The sequence below is a fragment of the Nakaseomyces glabratus genome, chromosome D (genome assembly GCF_010111755.1).
Source record: "Nakaseomyces glabratus chromosome D, complete sequence".
Classification (NCBI taxonomy): Eukaryota; Fungi; Ascomycota; class Saccharomycetes; order Saccharomycetales; family Saccharomycetaceae; genus Nakaseomyces; species Nakaseomyces glabratus.
This window is the reverse complement of record NC_088954.1, coordinates 449,626-477,355: the sequence shown is the minus strand read 5'-3', so window position 1 is coordinate 477,355 and position 27,730 is coordinate 449,626. Positions and strand designations below refer to the sequence as shown.

The 27,730-nt window shown below is 38.2% G+C and overlaps 8 protein-coding genes and 3 non-coding genes across 11 annotated transcripts; 4 read left to right on the top strand and 7 right to left on the bottom strand.

The window, feature by feature from the left end:
* Window positions 1-117: 117 nt before the first annotated feature.
* GVI51_D04697 (pyridoxine 4-dehydrogenase) lies at window positions 118-1,176 on the bottom strand (the record flags this gene model as incomplete). Its single annotated transcript, XM_445618.1, has 1 exon — window positions 118-1,176. The coding sequence occupies one exon, from the start codon at window positions 1,174-1,176 to the stop codon at window positions 118-120; it is 1,059 nt and encodes a 352-aa protein (XP_445618.1).
* A 937-nt stretch (window positions 1,177-2,113) lies between these two features.
* On the bottom strand, window positions 2,114-3,415 carry YLH47 (Ylh47p; the record flags this gene model as incomplete). Its single annotated transcript, XM_445617.1, has 1 exon — window positions 2,114-3,415. One exon carries the CDS (start codon window positions 3,413-3,415, stop codon window positions 2,114-2,116), a length of 1,302 nt encoding a protein of 433 aa, XP_445617.1.
* A 652-nt stretch (window positions 3,416-4,067) lies between these two features.
* On the bottom strand, window positions 4,068-5,219 carry CTR1 (high-affinity Cu transporter CTR1; the record flags this gene model as incomplete). The annotated part of the gene is made up of 1 exon (XM_445616.1): window positions 4,068-5,219. One exon carries the CDS (start codon window positions 5,217-5,219, stop codon window positions 4,068-4,070), a length of 1,152 nt encoding a protein of 383 aa, XP_445616.1.
* A 923-nt stretch (window positions 5,220-6,142) lies between these two features.
* AXL1 (Axl1p) lies at window positions 6,143-9,688 on the bottom strand (the record flags this gene model as incomplete). Its single annotated transcript, XM_445615.1, has 1 exon — window positions 6,143-9,688. The coding sequence occupies one exon, from the start codon at window positions 9,686-9,688 to the stop codon at window positions 6,143-6,145; it is 3,546 nt and encodes a 1,181-aa protein (XP_445615.1).
* A 532-nt stretch (window positions 9,689-10,220) lies between these two features.
* tC(GCA)1 lies at window positions 10,221-10,292 on the top strand. The gene has a single exon. It is a non-coding gene; the product is annotated as a tRNA-Cys (tRNA).
* Window positions 10,293-10,788: 496 nt separating this feature from the next.
* CLB5 (B-type cyclin CLB5) lies at window positions 10,789-11,988 on the top strand (the record flags this gene model as incomplete). Its single annotated transcript, XM_445614.1, has 1 exon — window positions 10,789-11,988. One exon carries the CDS (start codon window positions 10,789-10,791, stop codon window positions 11,986-11,988), a length of 1,200 nt encoding a protein of 399 aa, XP_445614.1.
* Window positions 11,989-12,695: 707 nt separating this feature from the next.
* Window positions 12,696-14,126, bottom strand: CLB2 (B-type cyclin CLB2; the record flags this gene model as incomplete). Its single annotated transcript, XM_445613.1, has 1 exon — window positions 12,696-14,126. One exon carries the CDS (start codon window positions 14,124-14,126, stop codon window positions 12,696-12,698), a length of 1,431 nt encoding a protein of 476 aa, XP_445613.1.
* Window positions 14,127-17,524: 3,398 nt separating this feature from the next.
* On the top strand, window positions 17,525-17,606 carry tL(GAG)1. The gene has a single exon. It is a non-coding gene; the product is annotated as a tRNA-Leu (tRNA).
* Window positions 17,607-18,272: 666 nt separating this feature from the next.
* Window positions 18,273-19,520, top strand: MRI1 (S-methyl-5-thioribose-1-phosphate isomerase MRI1; the record flags this gene model as incomplete). The annotated part of the gene is made up of 1 exon (XM_445612.1): window positions 18,273-19,520. One exon carries the CDS (start codon window positions 18,273-18,275, stop codon window positions 19,518-19,520), a length of 1,248 nt encoding a protein of 415 aa, XP_445612.1.
* A 176-nt stretch (window positions 19,521-19,696) lies between these two features.
* tK(UUU)1 lies at window positions 19,697-19,783 on the bottom strand. Its single transcript is given in 2 exon segments — window positions 19,697-19,732; window positions 19,747-19,783. It is a non-coding gene; the product is annotated as a tRNA-Lys (tRNA).
* A 320-nt stretch (window positions 19,784-20,103) lies between these two features.
* Window positions 20,104-27,546, bottom strand: HOB2 (Hob2p; the record flags this gene model as incomplete). The annotated part of the gene is made up of 1 exon (XM_445611.1): window positions 20,104-27,546. The coding sequence occupies one exon, from the start codon at window positions 27,544-27,546 to the stop codon at window positions 20,104-20,106; it is 7,443 nt and encodes a 2,480-aa protein (XP_445611.1).
* Window positions 27,547-27,730: the final 184 nt, after the last annotated feature.

Here is a 27,730-nt window from a genome sequence, read left to right as displayed (position 1 = left end):
TTAAGTAACATTTTTTTTGTACTTACTAAAAAATATAAGAGATATAATCAATATAATCAATATAGAAATCTATGTATATGCTTAGTCAGATCAAGGAAAAGACTATTATCGATTATTCTAGTGCTTAGTTGGGTCAGAGACAAATTCGTATCTGGCACCGACTGGCTTGAAGTTGAAAGCGTACTTGTTCAACTTCTTGAATTCTTCATCAGAGATGGTGGATTTCTCCTCATCAAAGTTTTCAGCGACTCTAGCAGCGCTGGAACCAGATGGGATAGGAATGAACTTAGCGTTTGGATAACTGCTGTCACCATTCCAGTGCTTAATCCAGGCCAAGGCGACTTGAGGTAGAGTAATTTCCTTACCGGCAGGACGTTTCTCGATGATCTCAGTTCTAATGAAGCTGACAATTTCTTGGTTGTGTTGTAGAGCTTCATCGGAGAAGCTCTTTAGCATCTTTCTGAAGTCACCATCTGGGATATCAGAGTTCTTAGTGATTTGACCAGTTAGGATACCCTTACCCAATGGGGAGTAACAGATGATAGCCATGTTGTGGTCACTGCAGGCCTTGGCGACACCGTTGTGTAGGATGTCGTCGCAGAACAAAGAAAGCTCGACCTCAACACAGGCCAGGTACTCGCCGAAATCAGCAGCAACAGCGTTGATGACCTTTTCGTCAACTTCAGATAAGGAGATGGCACCAATGACACCCTTGTCACACAAGTCCTTTAGGGCTTGGATGGATTCCTTTGGATACACTTCGCCTTCTTTGCAGATGTCCATGTCCAATCTAGCAGGCTCGAAGATTTCAATGAAGCCACCGATAGCCTCTGTACAAGCCTCAACACTCTTGACAACGTCATCGTACTTACCCATTGCGTGCAGGTCTGACAAGTCCATGGCACCTTTACAGGAGATAATGACGTGCTCTCTCAATTCAGGGTACTTCTTGAAGAAGTCTCTGACAAGGTGCAAGTTGACACGGTCCTTACCGTAGAACTCACCGACATTGAAGAACGCAATGTGGTTGGAAGCACGAGCCAGGTCAATGGCTTTCTTCATGGCACCGAAGGCTTGTTCCTGCTCAGTAGGAACGGCCTTCCAGGTCAAGGACATCAGACCGTAACCGGTACCAATGCTCCTAATGGTGTTTCTAATCTGTTGAATCTTGGACATTATTGCTGTTTTCTATGGTGTTTTTATTTTGTAGTGGGTTACTTTTTCCAATTGGAAACGAGATAGAATTATGAAATAGCAGGCCCTTTTTATACTTCTCAGTTCAGCCCAATCCATGAAATCCCACTCGTGTGCTGATTGGCACAGTGCTAGTACTAGGATAGTACTACGATAGCACTAGGATAGCACTAGGATAGCAATGGATAGCACTGTATGGGCCAGTAAGGCTGCCCTTAAAGATGAGGACCTTCGAGGAATCGAAAATCAGTAATTAAGAATCAGTTGTGCAGGGGTATCTCAGGGGTAATGGCAGCAACACACAGAGACTACCGTGCAACGGCTCCACAAAGTTCTCCTCCCCGGGATTAATTAAAGGAAAAACTCTAATGCAGTGAGAGTTCCGCAGGGATCCTAACATTCGTCGAATTGTTCTATGCGACTGCTTTGCCGGATATACTGAAGTAGGATGTCGTACGGGTAGTTTAGTGCGGAAAAATTTCCGTTGCTGAGAAACTGCTGCAGAAGCCACATTCCAAATGTATTTCTTTTTTTTTGTGCATGTTTACTGCAGGAAGATCAGTGCAAAGGAAGCCGGCGATTGAAGAAGCTGTGTAGAAGACCCCGTAGTCAGAGGGTTGGGGGGGCATCTGTTGTACCTACTGGTCCGTCGTTAAACCCGCGGCGGAACAGGGGACATAAGCGTAGATCACTTGGATCTTACCTTTTTGCAATAAAATACTAGTAATCTAAAAGAGAATGCCTTGTCTTAATGGGCTTAAACAAAGATATATACATGTCTGCCTATCAAGAGGGTATTAGTAATGTAGAGCATGCAAGATTTATAGGTAAAACATACACTAGGTACACTAGGTACACAAGGTACACAAGGTACACAAGGTACAGAGGGCGGATGGGGATGATGGCACGGGAACAGAAACTACTTCTTCTCCTGGACAGGGTCTAGCTCATCCAGAGATAGCTTGTCCTGGACATGGACAAGCTCGTTCTTCTCCTGTTGTTCTTCCTCGCGCATGATCTCCGCCTGTTCTTTCAACTGGTTTAGCTTCTGTGCGGGCTCGTCGTGGTGCACCACGTTGACCTTGACTTCGTGGTACAGCTCATCTGGGATACCGCTCAGCACGTCACACAGGGCGTCGTAGAGCGAGCTGGTGTTATCCGTGGATTCCGCGGCGGAGTCAGCAGGACTCCGTCCGATATTGGTAGGTAGCACCTCACCATAGTTGTAGGCTGTGGCCAACACTAACAACGTAGAAGGGATTTTCTCCTTCAGACGCATAGACAGCCATACCCTCAGACTCTCCCTGAGTTTAACTTCATCTTCTACCTGCGCACTTCTAATACCACGGGAGGCGCACGCCATCTTTAACTCGGCCTCATTTAGTTGGTCAAGACCCTCATAGTACAATGTCACGTCATCGTTCTTCAATTGAAGCATCTTATATCTAATACGGTAACGCAACATCACATCTGTTCCGAAAGGTTGCAAGTTCATATACTTTGCCATGGCAACTAAGTGCGGACGTGTTAGGTTATCTAACACCGTATCGTCGGTAAACATACGGGCCACTGTTACAAGCTGTTCACGGGACTCTGGCTCTCCAGTAGCTCTCACATGCTCATAAAAACTATTGAATACAGTCTTTTGCTCTTCATTGATACCAGTTGGTTTCAATTGTGTCTTGTTCTCTCTCATGATCTCAGAAACTAGCTCTCTGGTCTTCCTTAGATTATCCAGTTTCTTCTGCTTTGAGCTACGAGACTCGTATGTAGAAGGAAGCATATTTGGAAAGATCTTAAGAGCAATAGGCAGCAGTAATTCCGCAAATGGTATCAGCACGAACGCAGCAAACGGTACCAGCCTGATGATATCGCTAATGGTACGTTTCAATTGCAGCATCTCTCTTCTGGTTAAGGCATATCCGGTCATCGATTTCATAAGGATCCTGGAGGATATCTTAATCTCAAAGCCTAACAGCTTGGTACCGTCCCAGTAGTGGCGTGCTTCCTTCTTGACTTTGTCCCAAATTGTTAGTTTTTTGCTCTCTGTTTCAGATTTCTTCATTTGTAAGTACATAGGCGTGGAAGAGAAAGATCTACCTAGAGCGCTATAGGCTGTTAGTGTGCCATATACACCAAATCTGGCAGTCATTGCAGCCTCATTCCGTATCATGGGGGTAATTCCCGCATAGGACTTCCTTATTCCTCTTTTAAGCATCATCTGTACAAATTTTGTGAATATTTGGGGCAGTTAATGATAGCAGGTATTAGTTTTACAGTCTGGGCAAGTAAATCAACAAGAATGGAGAAGTAATAAGGAAGATATATAGCTCTAGTCAAATAATTGAATCTTGGATTGCTCATTAAGAGAACTGATGAGTTGTTGATTCGCCTTCGGATTTTGAGATGAGCCGAGAGTGGAAAAAAAAGTGATCAGCTGACTCTATTTTTCTATAAACAATGAATATAACGGAATTAATAATACCTCGGAGCTTCGAACAGTTTTCAATTATAAAAGGAGGTATGATGATATTGGGGGGTTACTGTATATAAGAAAATAGAAAATATCATTATAAAAAGGCAATATTAACAAACGGTAATTAAGGTACTAAGGGCAAAAAAAAAAAATACACAAAAAATTACTGCATTGATGCCATCTAGTCACTGAAGTATAACTTTTGTCTGTCTCTTAATTATATAAATTTTGAATATTAATGTGTTTGGTTTTAATTCTGAAGAATAATATTAGGTCGAGGAGACAAAAGGTGGAGCAATAGATTAGCGAGCTGCAGCTAGAACATACAATTCCATTAGGTCTATATTTTGTTTTGATCATCGAAGAAAGAAAATAAAGTATTCACCATGAAGGGCAATTAGTGTAGACCATCAGCTGGGGTCAAGTCTGGAGCCATGGTGTTAGCTTGTTCTTGCATCCTACTATTTTCTAGTGTTTCTCTTTCGATTCTCTTCTCCTGCTTGGACTTTGCAATGACTGGGGTTTCGCAGTTGCAATTATCGTCCATGTTAGAAGCGGAACGGAATTCCTTGTGGTTGTGACCGCCGTGCTTCTCGTCGTACTCTTCCTCAGTGGAAGTTCCTGAGCTTGGGCTTCTTGGGTCGTTAGGACCACATTCGCACTCACCTTTAGCACCGCAGGCGGCAGCCAAAGCGATTTCTCTTTGGATGTCCCATCTCTTCATCAAAGCGATCTTGATCCTGTTGAAGAACACTTCTGCTAGAGCCAAACCAGTGACTACGGCGAACACGTATGTTAGCACGTAAGTCATGGCGACAAGCATCAAGCAGTAAATGATCATGGTTGAAATGAATGCGAGGATTGCTCTTATGAAGTCGTGGAACAAGTCAGTGAAAGAAGGCATGAAGATGTCCCTTAGCAAGTTAGGAACTCTTGGCATTCCGGAGACATGGGCCTCCATGATCTCAGGGTCGTTGGCATTGTTCTTCTTGTTAGCAGCTGGGAAGATGGATGCGTACTTGGAGTCTTTGTTCCACTTCTTGAACCAGTGGACCTCTAGACACCAACTGGTGAAGGTGATGAATTTGTAGACAAAGGCAGCCACGACTATCAATAGGAAGATACCGAAGGCCTTACCGTTTGTGTCAGCTCTCAAGTGCTGAAACAAGACAGGGTAGTCATTGTAAGTTGGAGTCAACCACATGTTCATGTGCATGTTCTTCATCATGCCCATGCCCATATCCATACCTGCCATAGCGGATGCATTTGTACTGTGGCCCATGTCTACAGCCATGGTGGAGTGCGAGTGGGAGCCCATGTCCATTGCCATCGACATGGAGGATGGCATCGACATAGACATCGACATAGGCATATCCATAGACATACCAGAGTGCATTGACATCGACATTGACATCGAGGATGGCATCGACATAGACATCGATCCCATACTTCCAGACGACGTCGACATCGACATTGACATCGACATCATGGACGACATCATGGACGACATCATAGAAGACATCGAAGACATAGAAGACATCGAAGACATAGCTCTATATTTTATTATTCTGATCTGCAGAAGTGGGGAGATTTGTTGGAGTAAGGTACTTTTTGTGGCTTATAACCAAGCGTCTTTTTTTTTTTTTGATAGATCTCAAGAATACAATTCACTTATATATATGAGCTTTCTCGGGGCCAACAAAATTTTTTTTTGACAGCATAGAGAGGGACCTGTTTTTTTTCTTCCAGGTGAATGTCAACTTGAGCAAATATTCTTTTCTATTCACCATTATCCATTCCATGACTTCCATTCATCCAATCCTCGAAAGAATGAGGTTTCTTTGTCCCAGTAACTCTGGCTTATCCTATTGTGCTCAATGCTTTTTGTCTGCGCTCTGTTCTTTCTTTTGTCCACTTAGAATTGTTGCAGCTGTTGCAGCCGACTCGAAGGAAACTGCCAATCTATCCTTGCCTCTAGTCTCGAGGGGGAAAGCCAGCCTCCCTGCCATGGTCCGTACAACCTCCGTAGGCTCATCTTATTCTCTCTGCATGCGTTCTCTCAGTACTTTCTACAGCCCACGCTCGTGTAGTGCTATAATGAGCAATTATAGGATTGTCACTTTGTGCTCACGGCTGCGCATATCTTCTCAGTGACTGCAGTGGGGGGGGGAGTCGCAGCATGAGGGGGGAAGGGGAAGGGGCAGAGCAGGGGCAGGGCAGGTTGCACGGATGGATGGTGGAAGGCCTCTCCGTGCGTGGGTTTAAGTGTGAATCACGCGAGATAAAGCAGGTGTGCTTCTGCTCTGTGTGAGCAAATATACTTGTAATTATCCTAATTTGGAAAAGAGAAGGAGGCAAGTGATCTGCGGTTGCTCCTGCGGTTATCGTCTGCAATTTGTTCTGGATCGTGCTTCCTTGTTTAAGTCACATTTGCGGCGCGTTTCTTTTTCTTTCTTATATGTCTTAATTCGTTTAAGATGCGGGTATTGTGGCAGTTGTCTCCGTTACCGCTGCTGATCTGGATTTCGATGTGGTCTTCGATGTGGTCTTCGCCTGCGCGGTGGTCTTCGAAGGTATGTGCAGTATTGACTTGAACGTCTCGGTTGCTACGGAGTTTACGAACTTGCCGGCCTCGTTCTGCCGCTTGAATCGTCTGTACAAGAGCTTGAACATTGTGGTCTGTTTCCCGCCGGCTTCCCTTATGATATCCGCTAGGTCTCTCTCTGGAATCACAAGGCCCTTCAACTTCAAGAAGCTCTCGAGTTGATACTTGACCTGTCTTTGGAATACGTCCCGTTTGTCCATGGGACTATACACCCACACGCTAACAGATCTGGTGCCGTTGTGATGACGTTTGTGTTTGTAGGTGCCAATACTACTGTCAAGGAATTGCAAGTATTCTTGCATGCTGAAGGGAGGTGTATAGTCCGGGTGCCGGCCGCTAATAGGTGTATCTACCACTAACAACTCGATAAGATCCTTATATTTGAATACTCGTTGGCAGTTGGCAACATGGTCTCTGCTGTACTCTGGTATGTCGCTGTTCTCCCGCTCGATGTTGTACCACACGTCATGGTCTAGAAGATACATCAATGGGTCCCGGTCATTGATAATTTTGCTATAGTCTCTCCATATTTGGTCAACGTTGTCAGACAGATATTGACGGACATGCGCATAGTACGATTCTATCTCTTGCTCTATGTGCTCTGGTGATGTACTGGACACAACCACAACATTGACACCAACAACATTATTTAATATAACAAGACCACCGTCAACTGCATAACCAACTTGTCTCTTGTTTCTCAACTCGGGAACCAACGTCAACTGAAATAAGTAATCAGTAAACTCAATCATCCGATACTGCTTTAATGATATCCCTTCCAATGGGGCCATCTCCAGATAACTGAATACACAATTGTTCGGATCATTATCTCTACCGATAAGCTTGATATGCCTCTCTTCACCCGGTTTTAGCATCCTTGTGTGACCATCGTCACGTACACACTCAACCAATGCATCATTGCCTTCTGGGATTCCCGGTGTCACTATACGCTGGACAACATATCTAGCAATCTTGTCTATGTTAGACGTGCTACTACTCTGCGCAAATACTTTGGTATGCTTGTGTGTTCGGAAGAATGTATTGATAAATTGGAAAAACACTTCGATATCGCTCTCTTCTAATGCATCTACACGCTCCTCAAAGCTCCATACGTGGGGTTCCAGATCAACCAATAGACCTGTAGTGCCTATCTTGACCGAACTCCCCTTAGTAGCAGCTTCATATCTCGACCTAATGGCTACTCTTGCTTTCCTGATAAATGCATTTGTAAGGATATACCCCGGCTTGGTCACAATTATCTCGATAAGATCGGTTACTTTCTCAAGAATCTTGATAATTCCTGCCATGATACCAGTTACTACGATATCAAAGGACATGGAGCCATCCAGGGCGGCTTGCAAGTGGAAAGAAAAACCAAGCTTTGTGCAAGAGTAGAGTCGTGGCAGGAGAAACATGTTCATTATTTCTACCATCATCCCCAAATGTAATGAAGATATTGGGGTGGGGCGAATACACTGATTTACTATCTTTATGGTCACATAGCTCTTGATGTCGGCGTTCACTACTTTACTGAATATTCCATCTACTATATTGGCCGTCCATATCTCTACGTCTTCAGTTTGATGCACTAATTTAGGTGCAGATCGTGCTCTTGAATTTTTCAGCCTAACTATAGGTCTTAATGGTGAGAAATTTGCTCTCTCTGAGATTCCGAATAGCATCTCCAATAGTGTATCCAGGTTGCGGTATTTTGGTGGAATGAACTCATTGGGTCCAGGAAAAGAAAACTGATAAGGAAAAATAACACGGGATTCTGGGAAGCTCACTGAATAAACAGAATAATTAAATTCATAGTAGGGATCCGTCTCACTTGTAACTTCCATTTGTTGAGCATTTTTGAACAAGTTTCTTACAGTTTTGGTAAATGGCTCTGAGGTAGGAATAATAACCTTAGCGTTAGGTAATATCATATGTCTTCTTAAAAACACTTTGAACTTCTCAACTATCAAAGGCCAGTAGTGTAATTTCTCAGTTTTTGACATTTCCTCATAGTTGTGTAAGAAGCTTGGTGATTTCATCAACAAGTATTTAATACCTCTGTTATGCAAATCTTTTTGTAGCTGCATACTCAAATCAGAGGACTCCTCCATCGGACTAAGATGTTTCCAAGTGTACATGAAATCAATAGTTTCTATTATAGTTTGTTCTTTGATGAATCTAGCAAGGTCATCAGATGGCATATTTAAGTACATTGGAATCAATGTCTGAAACAGAACATTAACAATATTTTCTATCTGGGAAAACCCAGTATCGAAACATTTAAACTCAAGAACAATTCCAGCGGCACCTACAGCAAACTCCGAACGGTACACATAGCATTCTCTAACCCAACTAATTTCTTTCAGAAAGTGACAGAAAGAGCCAACTTCCTCATTACCCAATAACTCAACACATATGTTGGTAAATACTTCAGTAAAAATCGCATCTTCTCGGGTGTCATTGGTAATTAACGGGATAACTATTCTAAAACTTTGTTCCATGTCGGAGTTCACCAAAATCACATTGTTTTTATAGCCAATATGGAAACAAGGTAGACTTGTGTAACGGGGGGCCCAGACATCATATAAAATGTTTAATCGCTTGAGAGTTTCCTCAAATAACTCAGTGTCACTGTCCCTGTTGTTACCGATTGCCGTTGGTAGCACCGGTAGCGGTTTAATATCATTAAAGTTCTGCATGCATAGCTTAACCAAATGATTCAATGATTGAGGACCCCTCACACACAAAGTAATATTCTCCCCGTAGAAATTATCATTGAAATACGATATGAGTTCTTTTCTTATATTTATGTTTTCAGTGGAAGGGAAGGTCTTTAAGGTATTCATATCACCAGTACAAAACCTGCTAAAAGGGTGATTCTTGTTGGCCAATAGTCTAGTAGCCTGGTATAGCACTTTACCAGGGTTAGTCTTGTTATTTTCATGCTCACTTTGTATAGCGTAAATCTCTTTGTTCAAGACAGAAGAAGTGAACAATGGGAACTTGAAAGCTGATGAGAACACAGAAAGCAATTCTTCGAACGCCAACGTACCCTCACTATTAGCAACCTGTGGCACTTGGAAATAGAAACTCGTTTGCTCACCCGTAGTATAGGCATTCATATCCCCATTGTATTTGGCGATGAGACTGTGGAAAAGACCAGGGGTTGGGTGATTGCTTGATCCAGCGGCTAAAATCATGTGCTCACATAAATGAGCCAGCCCCGGCACGGTCGCGGGGTCGTTATGAGACCCTGCAGCTACTGTCAAAGAGCAACTGTTGTAGTTCTCCTCAGCATCCGAGATAATTACAACATTTATACCATTAGGCAATTGGATAAGCTTATAGGCTCTATTCATGTGCAACAGAGGCACATAAAAAGGCACCCAGAATTTTTTTACGTCAGTGATCATTGTTCTGCTCCAATTACAATTACTAGAATTACATATGGCAAAAAGAGATTTATCCTTATTGTTACACAGGGCCCTTTTGCTCTTATATAGACATCAAACCTCAAAAGCGTCCCTTTTCCATTTGAGTAGTTGTGTGATCGCATTTTATGTTTCTAATAAGATTGGGTGCACTGCTTTCCTTTGTTGAAAGGACATATGTGATGTACAGCAGAATTCTTTTTAAGCAATAGGGATTACAATAGAGGTTATATCCGTCACCCTCCCCCTGCCCCGCATTGTTGATCGAGTACCTGGTTATCTAGTGCATCACATCTCCGTTGCTTGCTCCATTCGAGAGACCTAAAGCCCGTTCTACAACCCGTTGGTGTGATAAGCAAACCATTTATGATGATTAACGTTCAAGGGCTTGGTCTATGAGCCGGAATAGTGAGCATGTTGCATGTGCTGTATATTATGCAACGGGATACCCATGCAATTTCACAAAAGCACTCAAGTACACAACTTTCGTGAGAGAACACCAATAACAACATATGCTCGTATGGCGCAGTGGTAGCGCAGCAGATTGCAAATCTGTTGGTCCTTAGTTCGAACCTGAGTGCGAGCTTATTTTTTTGGCGTTTTCCTCTTAAATTTCACTTTCGGTCCTCAGAAAGCGACGCGTAAAGTGAATTTTTTATTTTTTTTTTTTTGTGATTTTTTTCCCACACATTTTCGAGTAAACAATAATAACAAACCAACAAGCCGACGCGTCGCAACTGGGAATTTTGTGTTAGCTTCCCTCCCAATTACTGTATGGTATTCGAGAACAGTTCTCCACGTACTGTTCGTAGACGCGTCGCGATGCACAGATCCTCTCCAGGCCCAAGAAGGTTATATTTTTCTATATTTACTACACAACAGTATTCTGTAGTGCTACACACATAGATCTGCAGGTTTTCGTGTTGGACCTATATGCGATAGAAGGATCTCTTGCCAAACCCTTTCGTTTTTGATATATATGTATGGGAGGTTTAAAGAACTGTTGTCGATTACCGTCAATACAGGGAAGCTGTGCTCAAGTACCAAGCTAAACACAAACTTATACGGAGGATTGGGATATTATGAGCAGTATGAGTTCTTCCTCGATGGACAGTGCACAGAGGAAGCCGTCTGAAGACGAGAAGATGGATAGGCCAGCGTTGACTAATGTAGAGGTGAATAGGGCTCTTCCTGGTGGTAGGAAAGCGCAACCGCTGACTGAACAGGAAAAGAAAAGACACCCTATGTATCGGAAGCCAAGCAGGATACGAAGAGAGGATAGCGATGCATCATATATGGCCAACAGCAAGAAACGGCAAGTGTTCCAGGACAATGCTGACGATGACGAGCCTACAGGGAAAGACCAGGAATCCAGGATTAAGCGAGCTAAAGTGCAAGATAGACAAATCAAATGGGTCGATTTGGACTCTAAGGAGAAAAACAATATTGCCATGGTGGTCGAATATACCAATGATATCTTCGATTTCCTATATGAAAGAGAAAAGAATACAATACCCATGCACAATTACTTGCTAGATAGAAAATCAAAATATCATCTAAGACCCGCAACAAGAGCAGTCCTGGTAGATTGGCTTGTAGAGGTGCATGACAAATTCCAATGCTATCCTGAGACATTATATCTGGGCATTAACATTATGGACAGATTTCTTTCACAGCATAAAGTTGATATAAATAAACTGCAACTGCTGGCAGTCACTTCGCTATTCATCGCGGCTAAATTTGAGGAAATTAATTTGCCCAAACTATCAGAGTATGCATATATCACTGATGGGGCTGCATCTAAAGACGATATCAAAGTGTCCGAGATGTTCATTTTGACAGAATTAAAATTCTCCCTAGATTGGCCAAATCCCTTAAATTTTTTGAGAAGACTTTCAAAGGCTGATGGATACGATGGTGAGTGCAGAATGATAGCCAAATTTATCCTAGAATACTCCTTATGTTCCTCAAAGTTTGTTGGTGAAAAGCCATCAGAACTCGCCGCCATGGCAATATTTCTAGCGAGACGGATCTTGAAAAGAGAGTCACCTATTTGGGATGACACTTTTATACACTATAGTGGAGGTATTGACGCATTAAATGATAATCATTTTCAAAATCTGTGCACAATAATGATTAATGAAATTGCCCAGCCAGCGACAAAGTTAACAGCGTTATGTGATAAATATAAGAGCATTAAAGGGGGCACTATATATGACAAAACTATCAAGTGGTGTAAGGATCAAATGGAAAGAAATTATGAGAATGTTTTCAGTTGTTAGAGATTTCTTACACTACGAAATTTACCATTCTTAGTAGATCATTGCATTTCGTGACCCAGCTAATCTATTTTACCTGATCACATATATTATTATTCATGATTCTCTGTAACATTACGAAAAAATTTGCATTTTAAAATAGCATATTAATTAATAACTAGATTATAAAATTATGGCTAACCATTTAAAAAGAGTGTTCAAGGTTTGTAACGATATATAATGAATTTTGCACTGGTAGCGTCACAGTAATGCTTTCATAGAAGTAAAATGACGGGCAGCCCGTCATAAATCGAAGTGAAGGGTCATTATTAAAACAACAGGAAATTATTATTAGATTAGTAGAAAATATTCTCTCATCAATGCAGATTGAATAAAAAATTAGAAATAAAAGAAACTTCTTAAAGCTTTGGTAACTATGATTTAGTTTATTTTGTGACGTCTGAATGAAGTAATTTGTTTATAAGGTCAACTAACAGCATGAAAAGTCTGTTGTTAATTTCAATGTTGGTAAGTTTATCATTTCCATTTTGGGGTATCATAAGAAAAGGAGATGCAGGTTATTCAATGTAAAATTAAATGTGAATATTACTTTATCGAAGGCATAATATGTGCAGAAGATCATGATTAGTGGTGCAGTTCATTATATGGTGTCTTGTTACTTTCCATGTTTTAGATAACCATGAATATTCTTTTGTATGTTGTTGATTTTTTTACTCATGTAGTGACATTATATCGTATCCATTTTTCCTGACCTTTAAAGCCCACTGAACAGATATTATGGATGCTTTCATGAATCTTCTTGATTGGTATTTTCTATGGAATTCATCATGAACAACAGGGCTAACTAAATAGTCCATAATCATCTCACAAACAGGAGCCAATTGATTTTTTGTGTATCCACCGCTATAGTGTATTAAATTCCCATCCCATTGGCCTTTACCTAACATTTTTCTGGATAAGAACATGGCTGCAGCTGCGCATAATGATGGTAATACACCAATGAATCTGAAGTCAACTAGTGATATTTCTAGTAGAAATTTGGCTAACGTTCTTGATTGGATGTCATAATCATCAGCTTTTGATATTCTTCTTAAAAAGTTCATTGGATTAGGATAGTTGAGGTTAAATTCTAGTGTCTTCAGAATAAATTTTTCACCTTCTTTAATCTCATCTTCTGTGCATGCTCCGTCAGTTTCCGAAGCAAAGTGCTTAATACTTGGAGAATAAACTTCTTCATATTTTGATGCAATAAAGAGACACGATGTTCCTACTAATTGCAATTTATCAAGTTGAACTAATTCTTTGCAAAGAAAACGATCCATCAAATTTACCGCTAGATATAGTGTTTCTGGAAGCAAACCAAATTTATTATGTATCTTTACCAGCCAATTCACTAATATATCCCTATTCTGGCAAATATTTCTATGCTTGTATAGATCCTCCTTTCTTGGTAAAGTTACAATTTCCAACTGATGAAGATACTCAAAAATATCGTTTACGTCTTCACTTACCATGAAAGGGTCATTGGCATCCTCAGCATCTAGATCTTCCCATTCGTACTCTTCTGTTCCAAAACGATTGCATGACTTGAACTTTTTGGGTATATCTTGTTCCACAATAGTAGAAATTGGGCGTTTCTTTTTTGAGTCAGCATCCTCGCTATTTTCTTCCTCAGTTTGGTCATCATCACCATTACTCGTTGTTATTTGCGTCGATTCTGTTGTGGTTTGTGATGAAACTGTCGATTCTGACTGATTTTTATCTTCTACCCTCTCATCATACTGTGTGAAATGTCCTTTCTGGGGTCCATGATTCTCCTTGTTTTCTTCATAGTTTCTTGTTTCCTTTTCTTCTTGTATACCCAATTTTGTCTTTGTTAAATCTCTTTCATTGTTAACCAAGGCTGGTCTAGACAATGGGTTAACTTTATAAGTAGGTACTGAGTCACCCTTTAAGTTTGCAATCGATGACTTGAAGCTTCTTAATGCAGAGTTATCTTGAGATTGTGAACCAAGAAAGCCAACATGAGGGCCTGCTGTTGTATTTGTGACATTGTTCAAAGCAAGTCTTTGTACATTTTTTAAAAGTCTAGAAGTTCCATTGTTCTGGGGGTTCTCAAAGTTATTCCCAGATAGTGACATCTATCGATATTGATTTGTTGAAATGAGTGGCTTATTTACCCTTTTGAATAAGGTTTTATAGTAATAGTGAAAGAATATTATATTATTTGTTTCAGTTCCTTGATATTATTAAGAGACGTTAAATTTGCCAGTGGTGGAGACTAGAATTATTGAAAATCAGTAAAGATGGATAATACCTTAATTCTATATCACCAAAACTTTTAATCTGTCTCTTAGGCTTAATGATTAGCAGATATGCTAGTTGATTTGATTCAATTATATCAAGTTGGATCCGATGCAGTCAAGTCTTTGTGTCTTATGTTATTCAGACTTGTCCTAGTATGAAAAACGATTGTGAAATTGATAGAATTGAATATGGCTATACTGACCAGAGGCAATAAAGAGTTTTAGAGAAAGTTATAGTAATATGATTTTTTTTTTTGACTATCTCACCAGTGAGTTCAACTTTTCTAATCGGCTTATTGCGAAATGAACTATTCTATTCAGTCTGCTCAAAGTAAAATCTGGCACAAGCAATATTAATGTGCTTGTGAGCTGGATGTCTAGTAGGGTAGATAAACAAAGTTTGTGTTCTTGTTAAACCGGCCAGCAGATGTGTATGAGTATCTCTGCACTTTAAAACTGGTATTAACAACTCTTTTATTTCAAAAGATCAGCCTATGCTCTTTATAAAGGAACTTGCTTGGTAAATGATATCCTCTTGGAGAAAGGAGAGAATAGGGAAAGAGTTTAAGGCTTTGAAAATCAATGGAGTTTTTATTTGAACCTCAGTTGGCTTTGCTGGTAAAGCTCTTAGGAATTGTTGTCGATATCCAAAAAAAGACTGGAGCAAAAGATAGCAATTAATTGCAGTTGTATTCTTAAAAAAAATATTAAAGCTATTATCTGTGTCAGAAAATTTTGCCAATCAATAAAAGTTAACTTAGTATTCAAGTGGAAATTTTTTAGTAAGGCTAAGAAATAATATTAATAGCACTCCTTGAAGTACTCTCCCAACCCGACTATACAGCTTATAGCTCCTCAGTATAACAAAACAGGTAATATGAAAATATGAAAATATGAAAATAACAACTCTAATGATCTCACTAGATAAAAAGAAAATTTTTTTTAGAAGGACTTACAGATCAATTGTTATTGAATTCGGGTGGCATGAATTACCCAATTCAGTGATAAATAGGTTTTGGTATACTTTACAATGAAATGCAAGGGAAAACTCGCCTGGGATATGCGAAGGTTTCTTGATTCAATGATCCTCCGCTAACCGATTGGTGAGATGTACAAAAAAGCAGAGTACTTGATCTAAGTGGAACAACAACAAACCGAAATGGTATACTACGAAGAACAAAGCATAGAGAGATCAGTGCATCAATGGAGATGAAAAACGTATAAACAAAAAAAACGATTCGACAAATGGGAGAAAGAAAGTAATTGATTCATACACCAATCAAGTAAAAATAAATAAAAGAAATGATTATACGTATATGCACACGTAGAAATATTACAAAGTTGGTATAGAAAGCACCCGACATACTGTTGTCCAGGGCAGAAACAATGCTTCAATTCCTCCATACATGCTATCTCTCAGGCTACTTCAGGGTTTAATTCGCTTCCCGGCTGAGCAGAGTAACTATGATGGCTTGTCCGAGCAGCAGTAGTCTTGCTATACACCTTTGCTCCTTACCGATGGAAGTGGGCATCGCTAACATTGAACTGTCCTACACAAGTTTATACCTCACACACCTATAGTCAAAAGAAACACCGCAGAGAGGCATAAGCTTCATTGGTTTTGTTTACCATTTCGACCCATAAGGGATACTGAACAATGTTTACCTATTTCCGATTTAGGAAGTTTCTTTAATTTTCACAGTACTGTTTAGGAAAAGCGAGCTCCAGAGGACCAAAGTTGAGAAACAAAAAAAAAAGAAAAGAAAAGAAAGAAAAATAAACAAAACCAATTTATAGTGCCGTTTGCACGGGTGATTCTTAGGTTTCTCAGATTCTCAGGTTCTCAGGGATCACCGAAAAATCTGGGCAAACAAAGAGCGCAGGACATGGAAAGTTTTGCAAAATGTGGAAATCAGAGATCAGTGCGAAAGGCACGCTGCTTTTTTGCTGTGAGTCGTTCTATGCTTTGAGGACTACAAGATCCCGAATAGGAAAGTGGGGCTTAGACAGCTCCGTGGAGAATTTGTATCAGTTCTTTTTGTTTACAATTTCCCAGGGAATGTTTAGAGTGACGTGCAAATACGAGGGAGATGGAGTAGAGGAGAGGGTGGGAGGAAACCGTCACGTGAAATATGAGTATCATTGCGTTTAGTCTGTTTGCTTATTGATGGTGGTAAATGAATGCGGTAAACTCTATATTCGAAAATTCAGAGCTGTAAGGCGGAGAAGGAGTGCGAAGGGCAATTCGGTGAATGCTGGCAACGCTTTATGCTCAGTTATCTGGAAGCATAAGGTGACCCAAAATATGCTTGACGATTGTTCTCTGAAAATTTTAGTCATCCAATCGAATTAAGGTTTCTTAATATTGTTATGGGAAAACCTACCTGTTGGTGTATACAGAAGTAAACAAAAGAATCTGTCAACAATATTCCAATGTTAAGGCATTTTAACAATCGCAATGGATAACAAATACCTAAAATAAAAATAAAAAATAAAAACATAATTGCAACCAACTTTGTTTACTGCAAATCAGAAACTGTACTGCAGAACAGCAGATTTTTTACTTTGTTTGAGGAGGTATTCTATGAATAATACTCAGCACTATTTTTATTTATAGTTACCCTCTTTATTTGAAATGGTGTTCATAACACCATAATTAGTAAAAAAAAAATATGTGGCCATGAGCGACCATGACCTTATTGCGAAGCTGTTTAATAGCAATTAGCAATTGATTTTTCGCAACGTAGAAATTTATATTATGCAAAAGCTATCTTAATAAATCATTTCTAAGAATAATTCCTGTATCAAAAGTATTGTAACCATTGTGTTGAGTTGGCATTGCCTAAAAATTAAAATTCGTATTACTGAAGGGTTTCAGTAAATAATTCTTCTTATTAGAAGCAATCATTATTGCCTTGAATCGCATAGGAAAATATCATTTTTTAATTTGTACACTATTTGATTTATGTTTTAGCGACAGACTTGTTCAACATATACTAAAAGCATACATATGAAATCACACAAGTATATCAACAAAATATAAATTTAAGCCAATTTGCTTTTGATCCATTTTCAACGATAAGAGTTATTTTTGATTGTGACAATTAATTTGAAATATGGGCAAGTAGCGGTAATTCATAATATATATGCTAAAATTATATTTTTCAATTTCTAATTTTCTTTTGACACTACGAGTGAGAGTTTTTGCTCACTAACAAGACGGAAGACACCTTGGTACTCTGGCCGAGTGGTCTAAGGCGCCAGGTCGAGGTCCTGGTCTCTTCGGAGGCGCGGGTTCGAACCCCGCGGGTATCATTGTTTCCAATTTTTTTTACTCTTCACTCGTGAAAGAGCAAAAGCAGTTTATTTTTATATTGTGTTATCCAAAACTAGAACCAGTAGTCACAACATGTCTAATACTAATCTTAGTATTTATTATAGCCAAAACTGTATGCTATTAGTGGAAGTTCGTATTTATTCAAAAACACTTTATCGATGAAGTAGTTTTTACCGAATATAAAGCCAATATAATATATTAGTATGGCCTCGATATTCTCCCCCTAACACGTCTTTGTGTATAGTTCTACTAGATTTGATTTATAATGTAGAAAAATACTGTCAACATAACTACTTATATGTTCCAGACGCTATAATCACCAACCATAACGTTGCTTAGACCGACCATATAGAGCTTTTTTTAACTGGTACCTCATAAATAACAATCAGTATGATGTACTGAATGCATATTCGGTAGGATTTTATGTAGTGTTTTTAATGCATTTTATATTTTATGATTTGCGATGAGCTGATGCTCATCGCTGAAATTTTTCACTTTACCAAACACTAAAAAAAAAGTGCTTGAGTTTCAGTTACATGATAAAAATGCTGAGTAAGAACAATTTAGATGATATGTAGTATTTTGATCAATAGTTATCGTACGCTTTTTATATCACTTAGAATAGATACAATACTGAGCTAACAATGAATGCACTAAGAGCAATTGATTTCAAAAGAGATGACCCCAACAATGTTTCAGTGAGTGTGCTGGATCAGTTATTGCTACCTTACACAACCAAATACATCCCAATATACACAATCGATGACGGTTTTACAGTGATCAAGAAGATGCAAGTCAGAGGTGCTCCTGCTATTGCTATAGTCGGTGCCTTGTCTGTTCTTATGGAGTCCCAATTGCTTCTTTCTGAAGGATTCTGCAAGACGCAATATTACTACAACTTGAATGATTGGGAAAACATCAGATCAAAGATTGATGAAAGATTGGCCTTTCTTCTAAGTAGCAGACCAACTGCAATTAACCTATCCAATGCATTGGATGAGATTAAGATTGTTCTTGATTCTGCTTCCGATCTACAGACATTTAAGAACAATCTTTTTGATTATGTCTGCAAACTTATCGATGATGATTTTGCTAACAATAAGCGAATGGGTGATAATGGTGCCGAATTTCTATTGAATTTATTGAAGAAGGAGAATTTCAATGAGGATTTTGCTGTATTTACCATCTGTAACACCGGCTCTCTTGCCACCTCTGGTTATGGTACCGCACTTGGTGTCATCAGGTCTTTGTGGAATGATTCTAAAAGCAAAACCCAAGAGGGAAATCCTAATAAGAAGGTCAAACTTACCGAAAGTTCACCCAAAATGGTACAAGTTTTCCCTCTTGAAACTAGACCATATAACCAAGGATCAAGATTAACGGCCTACGAACTAGTTCACGACGATATCCCCGCTACACTTATACCAGATAGCTCAATTGCATACAAAATTATGACCAGTAAGATACCAATCAAAGCTGCATTTGTAGGTGCCGATAGAATTGTAAGAAATGGTGATACCGCCAATAAAATTGGTACTCTCCAACTGGCTATTATTTGTAAGCAGTTTGGCATTAAATTCTTTGTGGTAGCTCCAAGAACCACAATTGACAAGGTTACAGAAGAAGGTAAGGATATTATTGTTGAAGAAAGAAATGCAAATGAGTTCAAGATAGTCACGGGTTCCGCTGTTGACATGCAGACAAACAAACCAATTCTTGATGAGAAGAACGAACCTATAACTGCCAAAGTTGGAATTGCTCCAGAAAATATTAATGTATGGAATCCTGCCTTCGACATTACCTCTTTTGAATACATTGACGGTATTGTCACCGAAGTTGGTGTCTTTACAAAGAATGAAAATGGAAATTTTGACTTATCAGCATTACACTGAACTAATATCAACAGAAAAATATGTAAAAAATACTATACCTGTAACAATCCAACTAAAGATTATTATAGATTACATCAATATAATGTAACTGGAAGCATTGAAATGGATTTATAGATAGCAATTGATACATTGTTTTGACACAATGGTAATATTCAAAAAATAAAAAAATAGAAGAACTCCTCATAGGGGGCTCGAACCCCTGACATTTCGGTTGTCCTCGTTGACGTAAAAGCCGAACGCTCTACCAACTGAGCTAACAAGGATGAGTTCTTCGAAGAAATGGAAACGAAAAAATAAAGTTTATAGTAATATTGCAAAATCGTATCATATGACGGATATCGTGGTGGGATTTATATTCAATATTGTTTGGTCATCAGGCAGTTATTATGTTTGCATTTCACGATACAGAAGCAGCATTGTATATATAACAACCATTGTGTATAATAAAATAGTAAGTCACACTAAAATTCCACAACAATAAGACTAAAAACGGATAATAATTTATTTTTAATAAAATGAATATATGTATGCAATTTAATTTTATATAGTGGTGTAGTCTATAAATGGTGATCATCTGTCTAAGTTACTGCTTATTCGACGAAGGGCCAGGGTAGAAAGCAATAGGGCTCGAGTCACCCTCGAACAAAATTGAGTCAATATTATCGTCAGTTGTGGTTTTGCTGGAGGAACTTGTCAACGTTCTTCTATTGCTAATTGTTCCAGCCAATTCAGGATTCAGAGCTTCATCGGACTTTAGCATTTCAGTGTATTTTTTTTTAATACTTTTTTTGTCTTCCTTTTTATGGGGCAGGAATTTATTGCCAATGATACTTCCTAAATGTTGAATAACAATACGAACAACATCTTTTTTGATGGCATCGAATAATTCATCTCTTGACCATATCTTATTATGGTACCTCAAGGTCGGCACCTTAATTTTAAGCTTATTGACATCAGTGAATATTGCACGCGATCCTTTGTATGATACAGACATGTAAGTATGCTTTATCTTTATGTTACGCACAGTAAAATACTCACCAGATCTTTGTACCATCTCGTTTATATTCAAAAATTGTCTATCAATTTTATCATCTTCCGGGGAAGGGCTTCTACCTGAACCAGATGCAGATAAAGCTTTAATACTGCTAACATCCCATGATCCTGAATCTCTCGGTGCACTAAGGATGGAACTCATTCCATAATACGAGATCGCAGGAGCAGGAGAAACAATAGATGAATTAGACTTCCTAGGCAAACTAATCGAGAGTGAGTCATCCGATTCAACATTAGCTGAATTCACATCAGGAAATAGATAACTCATCAAATGATCCCCGGTCTTGTGATCCATTTTGAAAATACTAGGCTGCAAAATAACCGTTAGGTCATTCAGGTCGCTGATACCACCAATAGGATTTCCCATCACCCATGATATCTCTACCATTGGCATATCTTTATGATAATGCGAATGCTGAAAATCTGGAGCAAAAAGCTCTGAAAATATTGGATTTTCCTGTTGATTAAAGCATTTCAAACTATTGATTGAAACAACATTTGTGTTATTCCCATCTGATGTTTCAACTCTTATAAACTTTGATGGTCCCAAACCAATTGTTACAAAGGGTGATTTCTTTTCGTCGAAGAGCTCCCAAATTAGATCTTCTGTACTAATTTGCCATACAAGCTTTTGAGGGTTGGAAGTATCATTACTACCCAGTTTATTGTACGTTTCTTTTATAGCAGTCATTAGTAAAGTTAACTTAATGATGCTAACCTGAGCTTCAAAGTTAATCAGAGGCAAAAACTCATTATAAGTTGAGGGCTCATTGAGCTTCATATACGCACGCACATGGTACATGTTTCTAACTCTGTCTTGGAGATTCGTTATATGAGAAATATCTAAGCTTTCTAGACTATTTCTAATTTCATCTTCAATTAAGTTTCTCGATAGTTTCTCAATTTTTTCGTCAGCACTTGATGCAAATGCTAGCAGGTCTTGAACAATTGCATAAACTGAACAATATTGCTGCGATGTAGATGTAACTAAAAGACCAGGGAATGCAATTCTTATATTTGAACAGGTTGTAACAATATTTTGGTCATTCCTTTGACTGAAATATAAGCTATTAGGTGCTGTGAATGTCAGATACATAGATCTTCTGCGCAACACAACATTCTTTTCTAATAGAGACCCATCATAACACATTTCCAATGGGATCCAGGGTGGCCAAAAAGTTGAATTCTCTTCTAGTCCATACCCATGACTTTTAAAGCCACGAGCTCCATGTTTAATGAGATCATTCTTAAATAAGGCAAAAAGTTGTAAGTCTTTAGAAACAACACAATATCTCGTTTCGACAATAGTGTCAACATCTGTAGGCAATCTTTTTCCATTCTCACCATAGATTTGATTGATATCAATAATACCAACTTCGATATCCCTGGCAGATAAAATTAAAGCATCGTTAGGTTCACAGTCAGAACGTATCTGAACCTGGGGTGATACCAATCGAAACAAAAAGCTATCAATAGCTTCATAACTATCATTGGAAACTTCACGATTCAATCTATCAAATTGCTCAATGAATTCTGCATTGGATGTTTTAAAGAATTCAGAGAGTGAGCCATATTCTTGAAATCTTGATTTTGTACCTTTTAAAGATAGTTTCAACAGTTCTTCTACAATACAAATAGATTTATAAGTCATAAAAAATCTCATCGATTTCCTTTCGTACCAGTTATGAATATAGTCCAAAAGATGATGAGTAATTGACTTGTTGATTTTCAAGTGAATGTTATGTAACATGAACCGGTTATCATATGAAGAAACTGCATTCACAGATGAGTTTTTGCGCATTGAAACAAAAGATTCAATAGTATTTGTTCTCAACAACGCAGCTTCATTATTAGTGTTTCTACCGCTGCTGACAGATGAGACACCAGAGCCAATCGAGCTCTCCAAATCATCATTAGTATATATCCGCGAAATCTCCTCTGAAAGTCTCAAGTCCCGTAAAATATTGTGTATTATGTGCAAACTGTGCTTTAGCTCATGTCTTTCACTTTGGAGTTCCTTCAATTTATATTTATGGGACTCGGTCATTTTAGAACATTCAAAATCTTTGAATTCGGATTCTATTTCAGATAAACGAGTTTCAATTTCCAGCTTTCGCTCTCTGGCAAGCATTTTCTGAGTAGATTCTGGGTGGTTTCTACCTATTAAACATACATGCGAATCCTCGTCACCAAATGGGTATGACACAGGAAAGCCATCTTCATTAATTTTTCTAAAATATGACATACGAGGAGAGTACAACAGCGGCTCTGCCTTGAAATCCACAGGCTCTGAATCCAATGGCACATGATCAACATCATGGTAGTCATGAAGATCAAACCATTCATCATTACCAGTGGAAAGTGGCTTTTGAGGAGATTCCCTGTCAATTATTTCGGACTTCTTCATACCCGATAATATATCATCTATTTTACTTTGTGCAAATTCAGCAGCTATAATCCTTACGTCGGCATCACAACAATCCATTTCTCCTTCAAACATTCTAAACTTCCATACAGAATTTGTCAATTCTAACTTCTCATATATGTGAGCCAATTTTATCCTTTTTTGATGGAAATCCATTTTCAAAGAACTTACTCTGCCTTTTAGGCCGGTAAATATCACGTTTTTACCCTCAAAACTACTATACTCTGAACTCATATGACGTAATGTGTGTGAGATGATCAAAGGTTCCAAATGCAACTGATATTTGATTGTAAATAGAGCCTTACCAAACTTGTTCTTATTTTGTACAAGCTCGGTAAACAAAGGTCCTTGCCTAATAGGCCCAGATGTGTATTGATGGAATAAATTCCACCATCTCAAAAATAATGCAAATGAATTTGGTGCAATAAACATATTATTATAGGCATTCGCTCCGTAAGAATAGACCCCAAATGACATATGAATGAATCTGCTCCTAAAGCCAGAGTACGAATCATGTGTTGACTTATTACGCACAGATATCGGATTAACCAGATCGACGTCATAATGAGGTCTCGAAGGCGCTTCTCTGTCTTCTTCTCCGATTTTTTCATAGTTACCCTGTTCAAACAAGAGTCCCATTTTCCATGTAACATTTCCGTGTAGTTTCATGAATATTTTTTCAAATTTGTCAACCTCTGTAAAATCACGAATAGCTAGCAAAAATCGAGATGAATCAATCACCAAAAAGTTCTTTGGATCAGAAGAATCATGGATTTTTACGGCTGTATTATCAGACCAACAGAACGAGACACCTGCACCATCATCAGCAATCTTATATGGATCGTAAGATCCTTTAATATGGAGATGAAAAGAGCTATCTTTTTCAAATTTAAAGACCCATCTCCCATGGACTATAAACCTGAATTTATCCCAAAAACCAAGTTTCTCAGATGGATCAAGTGGAGGTTTAGTTAGATAATCAAACCACAGCATTAGAGACTCAAATGCAGGTTGCAAAGATTTACCCCATGTTAAGAAAGATGGAGTAGCAGCTTCTGTCCTAGAGTTCAAGTTATAGTAAATCTTAATGGAGTTCAAAGTCCTAATAATATGTGATCCATAAAAACTATTATGAATGTTATATGGTACTGCACTTGCTGATTTAACGAATGGCACAAAAATACTTCTATGGGAATCTTCTATAGGCATTTTCTCAGCAAAAACAATATCACCATCAGTCTTCACCTGTGAGAAGGACATCACTGGTATAGGATAATCCCTGAGATTTAACTCAAACAGATCGCTATAGATATTCATTCCCATCATTATCAAAAGAGTGTACTCCATTGATTTCGGTACTCCTTTACCATATTTATGAATGAAGTCCATATGATTCTCAACCGGGAATGATGGTGGACCAATATTCAGCATTAGATTGTCAATTATTAAATTTGCTGTTGTAATAACCCTTTCCTTACTATAGACATAGTACTTGGTATCAATATAACGTTTCTCTTCAACATGATAAGGTGCTTGATGATGTAGAAGTTTTGCCTTCCGATATCTAACAATCCATGAAGTTGAAAAATGCTCCAATAATCTCATTCTTGCTTGCTGAATGTAATAGTTTTCACTCATCCGGCCACGATATGGATAATTATTTACTCTTGACAAGAACTCCTCTTGCTCCTCCGGTGTCATTTCTTTCAATCTTCGAACTTCATTGTCAAACTCCACCTCTTTCCTTATTCTTTCTCGTTGCTCGGAGACACCTACTTTATAAATCAAGCCCAATTCCTGCTCAAAGGGATCTTCTTCTATGTCTATCAAAAACTTCTCTACACTGAAGTTTATCTTTGGAATTTTTGCAGCAAACATTCTGGATGGATATAGTCTCCTATAATACAGTATGTTACTAAATGCCAAATGAATTTGTTTATAAGATTTAAACATTGTGATAATATCATCAATGATAATGTACAATCTAAGGTGATACTCTGTTTGGAAATGAATTAAGGAAGTGGTTATTGGTACTGCTGAATGTTCTCCCAGCTTTTTCAGATCAACAGATAGGTCTCTAATTTGCATTAAATTTACTAGCACTGGTATCTTTGTAATATATACAGACTTGCATAATAATCTGAAATTTTGAAGGCTGACCATCATGGACAATGAGTCAAAGTTTAGGTCCTCAATTGCAAACACAATTGGGTTTCCACTCATTAACATGACATGTATATTAATTTCATTAGCTTGTATGCGGAGCGTTTTTCTCATAGTAGGCTTCTTAATTTTCTTAACTTTCTCTTTTGATGCATTCAACATTGTTACACTGTAGCGCTCCCAAATTGATTTTAGAAAAAATATCAGCCAAAGTGTAGACACATCAAATTTCATATGAACCAGCGGTAGCTTTATTGAAATATCATTAGAATTTTTCGGCTGATAAACTACAAAGTCGTTTAGCACAAAAATGCCACCTACTTCAGATTCTTTATTGATATTGTCGATAATTCTAGACAATGTGGCGTTGAATAAACTGAATCTTTTACCATCATTATCAATCAAAAGTAATGACTCTTTGAAAGTAATTTTAATACCTCTGTCAATATCTGTTAAGTTCAAGTCAGCATTGTCAATTGGGTCCAAATATTTGGGAAGAAAACCGGAAACGATCAACGATATTGTCACATCTTTGAAACGAAATCTTAATGTCCAATTGAGATCATTAATTAACTTAGCTAACCCTCTCTTTCTTTTTATTGACGTACCCTTATGACTCTCAAGATCTGGCATATTTTCATTTTTATTACTTACATTGTCATGCATCACAGAATTGATTTTGCTCATAAAGCCACTAAGTTTATCAACAACTTTTAGGCTATCCAACGTAAGAGAGAAATGCCTCAAAGTGGAATTTACACGTGAATTCTTTGAAAAGACATCCTCAATAAACGTATCTAGGCGCTCTAGGCCACATAGTGGAATAGACAATGGCGGAACATCAGCTAAGTGCGATGACCTCAAGTAAGATATACTTAAACCCACAATTTTAATATAGTTGCTAAATTCTTTTTTGGGAGATGAACTCTTTATAAACGACCATTGTACCTTTTCCAACGTCATTTCAGGAATACTTAGCTCATCTACAACACTGGAATGACATATAATAGCCTGCACATTGAACAAAGACAAGTTCAAATCCTCCTCATTAGAAAGGCCAATAGTTGACGTAAAGTTCGAGAACGAGTACTCCAATGTAAATGATGGAAACTTATCCATTCTGAAATTATCGATGGGGAAACTGTTCAATGTATCTTCGTTTTTCGATTCTGTGTTACCCTTGATTAAGAATGTTTTCAGCAACTTCAATACTTGCTCAGAAGTAGTAAAAAATGAAGGATTAATGACGTTGATAGTTGTAACAATTTTCAAATTTTCAAATGGAACCCCATTTGTGTAATGTGCCATACAGTCGGTCGTTATCAATATATTTACAAGTGGTAATCTGAGGCATGTATCTGGACCTGACTCACAAATTATTGAATTCATTGATAATGTTATTTCGTACTCTTCCCAAATACTGCTATTAAATTCTACCAACTCCCAAACAGATCGTTTTTCTGTTTTATTCATAGATTTTAAACAAAACTGAAAACTTGACACTGATATTTTAAAGGAAGGACAAAAAACAACATCTATGTTCTCTATTTTAACATCAATAATTCGCAATCTCTTTATTAAATGTCTATTCATATCAATGATCTTATGAATAATAGAATCATCAAAACTTTGTGGGGTTGAGGAAAGCTTAGAATCCTCTGCCACTTCCGGGGCTACACTTTTCGGAACTCTATAGTATTTTTTCTGGTAGCTGTGGTAATCAATAACCGTGTTCGTTGTCTTCAGATAGGAATTCCATTCATACAGTTCAATAACGATCCCTTTCTCTTCATCATCTTTTGCGCGATTTGTCTTAAATGACAACATGTATATTACATGATTCATCGTGAACTCGTCCCCTTTCTCGATCTCATGAGCAAAAAACTCTATATTAGTGGTATCTTTACCAACTTTTGAGATAGAAGCAGATACCAGATCCACTTTTATCATGTGATTATCCGCAAGTGTAATGTAGACATTTGCAAAATAAAACTGGAATTTTGTCAAGATGTTGACAAGCCAAAGTTGCCAGCTATTCATTTTAATTCTAACTCTCGGTACTGCAGGAGCATTTTGATCCGTATCGTTATCACCTTTGTCAATTACATCAGAGAGCGTCACATTAATAGAATTGAAAATAATCGAGGGCTGCAAACTGGCTCTTAGTGTTATTGATCGCACCGTTAGCTTCACTCCCTTGAATTGAACTAGCACATTTCTAATAGCGGGTCCCAAGAGTACACCAAACGAAAATGCTTTAATGGGAAGGTTGAAAAAGCTGAGTACTAACCAAATAAATGCCTGAAGCAGTACTTCTGCTACCAGCACTTTGAATGCTATATGCAACAACTGCAATACATTGTGTACTGAAATTAACTCTATCATTACCTTTCCTACTGTTCTCTATAGTCTTGATTTTGCATAAAGAGCCATAATTCTCGTTTCTGTTACAGCGAGCTCTAATATACTAATAGATCAAAAAAAAGTGCTGATTACCTCCTATCGCTATGATTATCTGCCTGTTATTTTGCTTTCTTTTTTTAAAGGGTTACCAATTTATATCAACTAT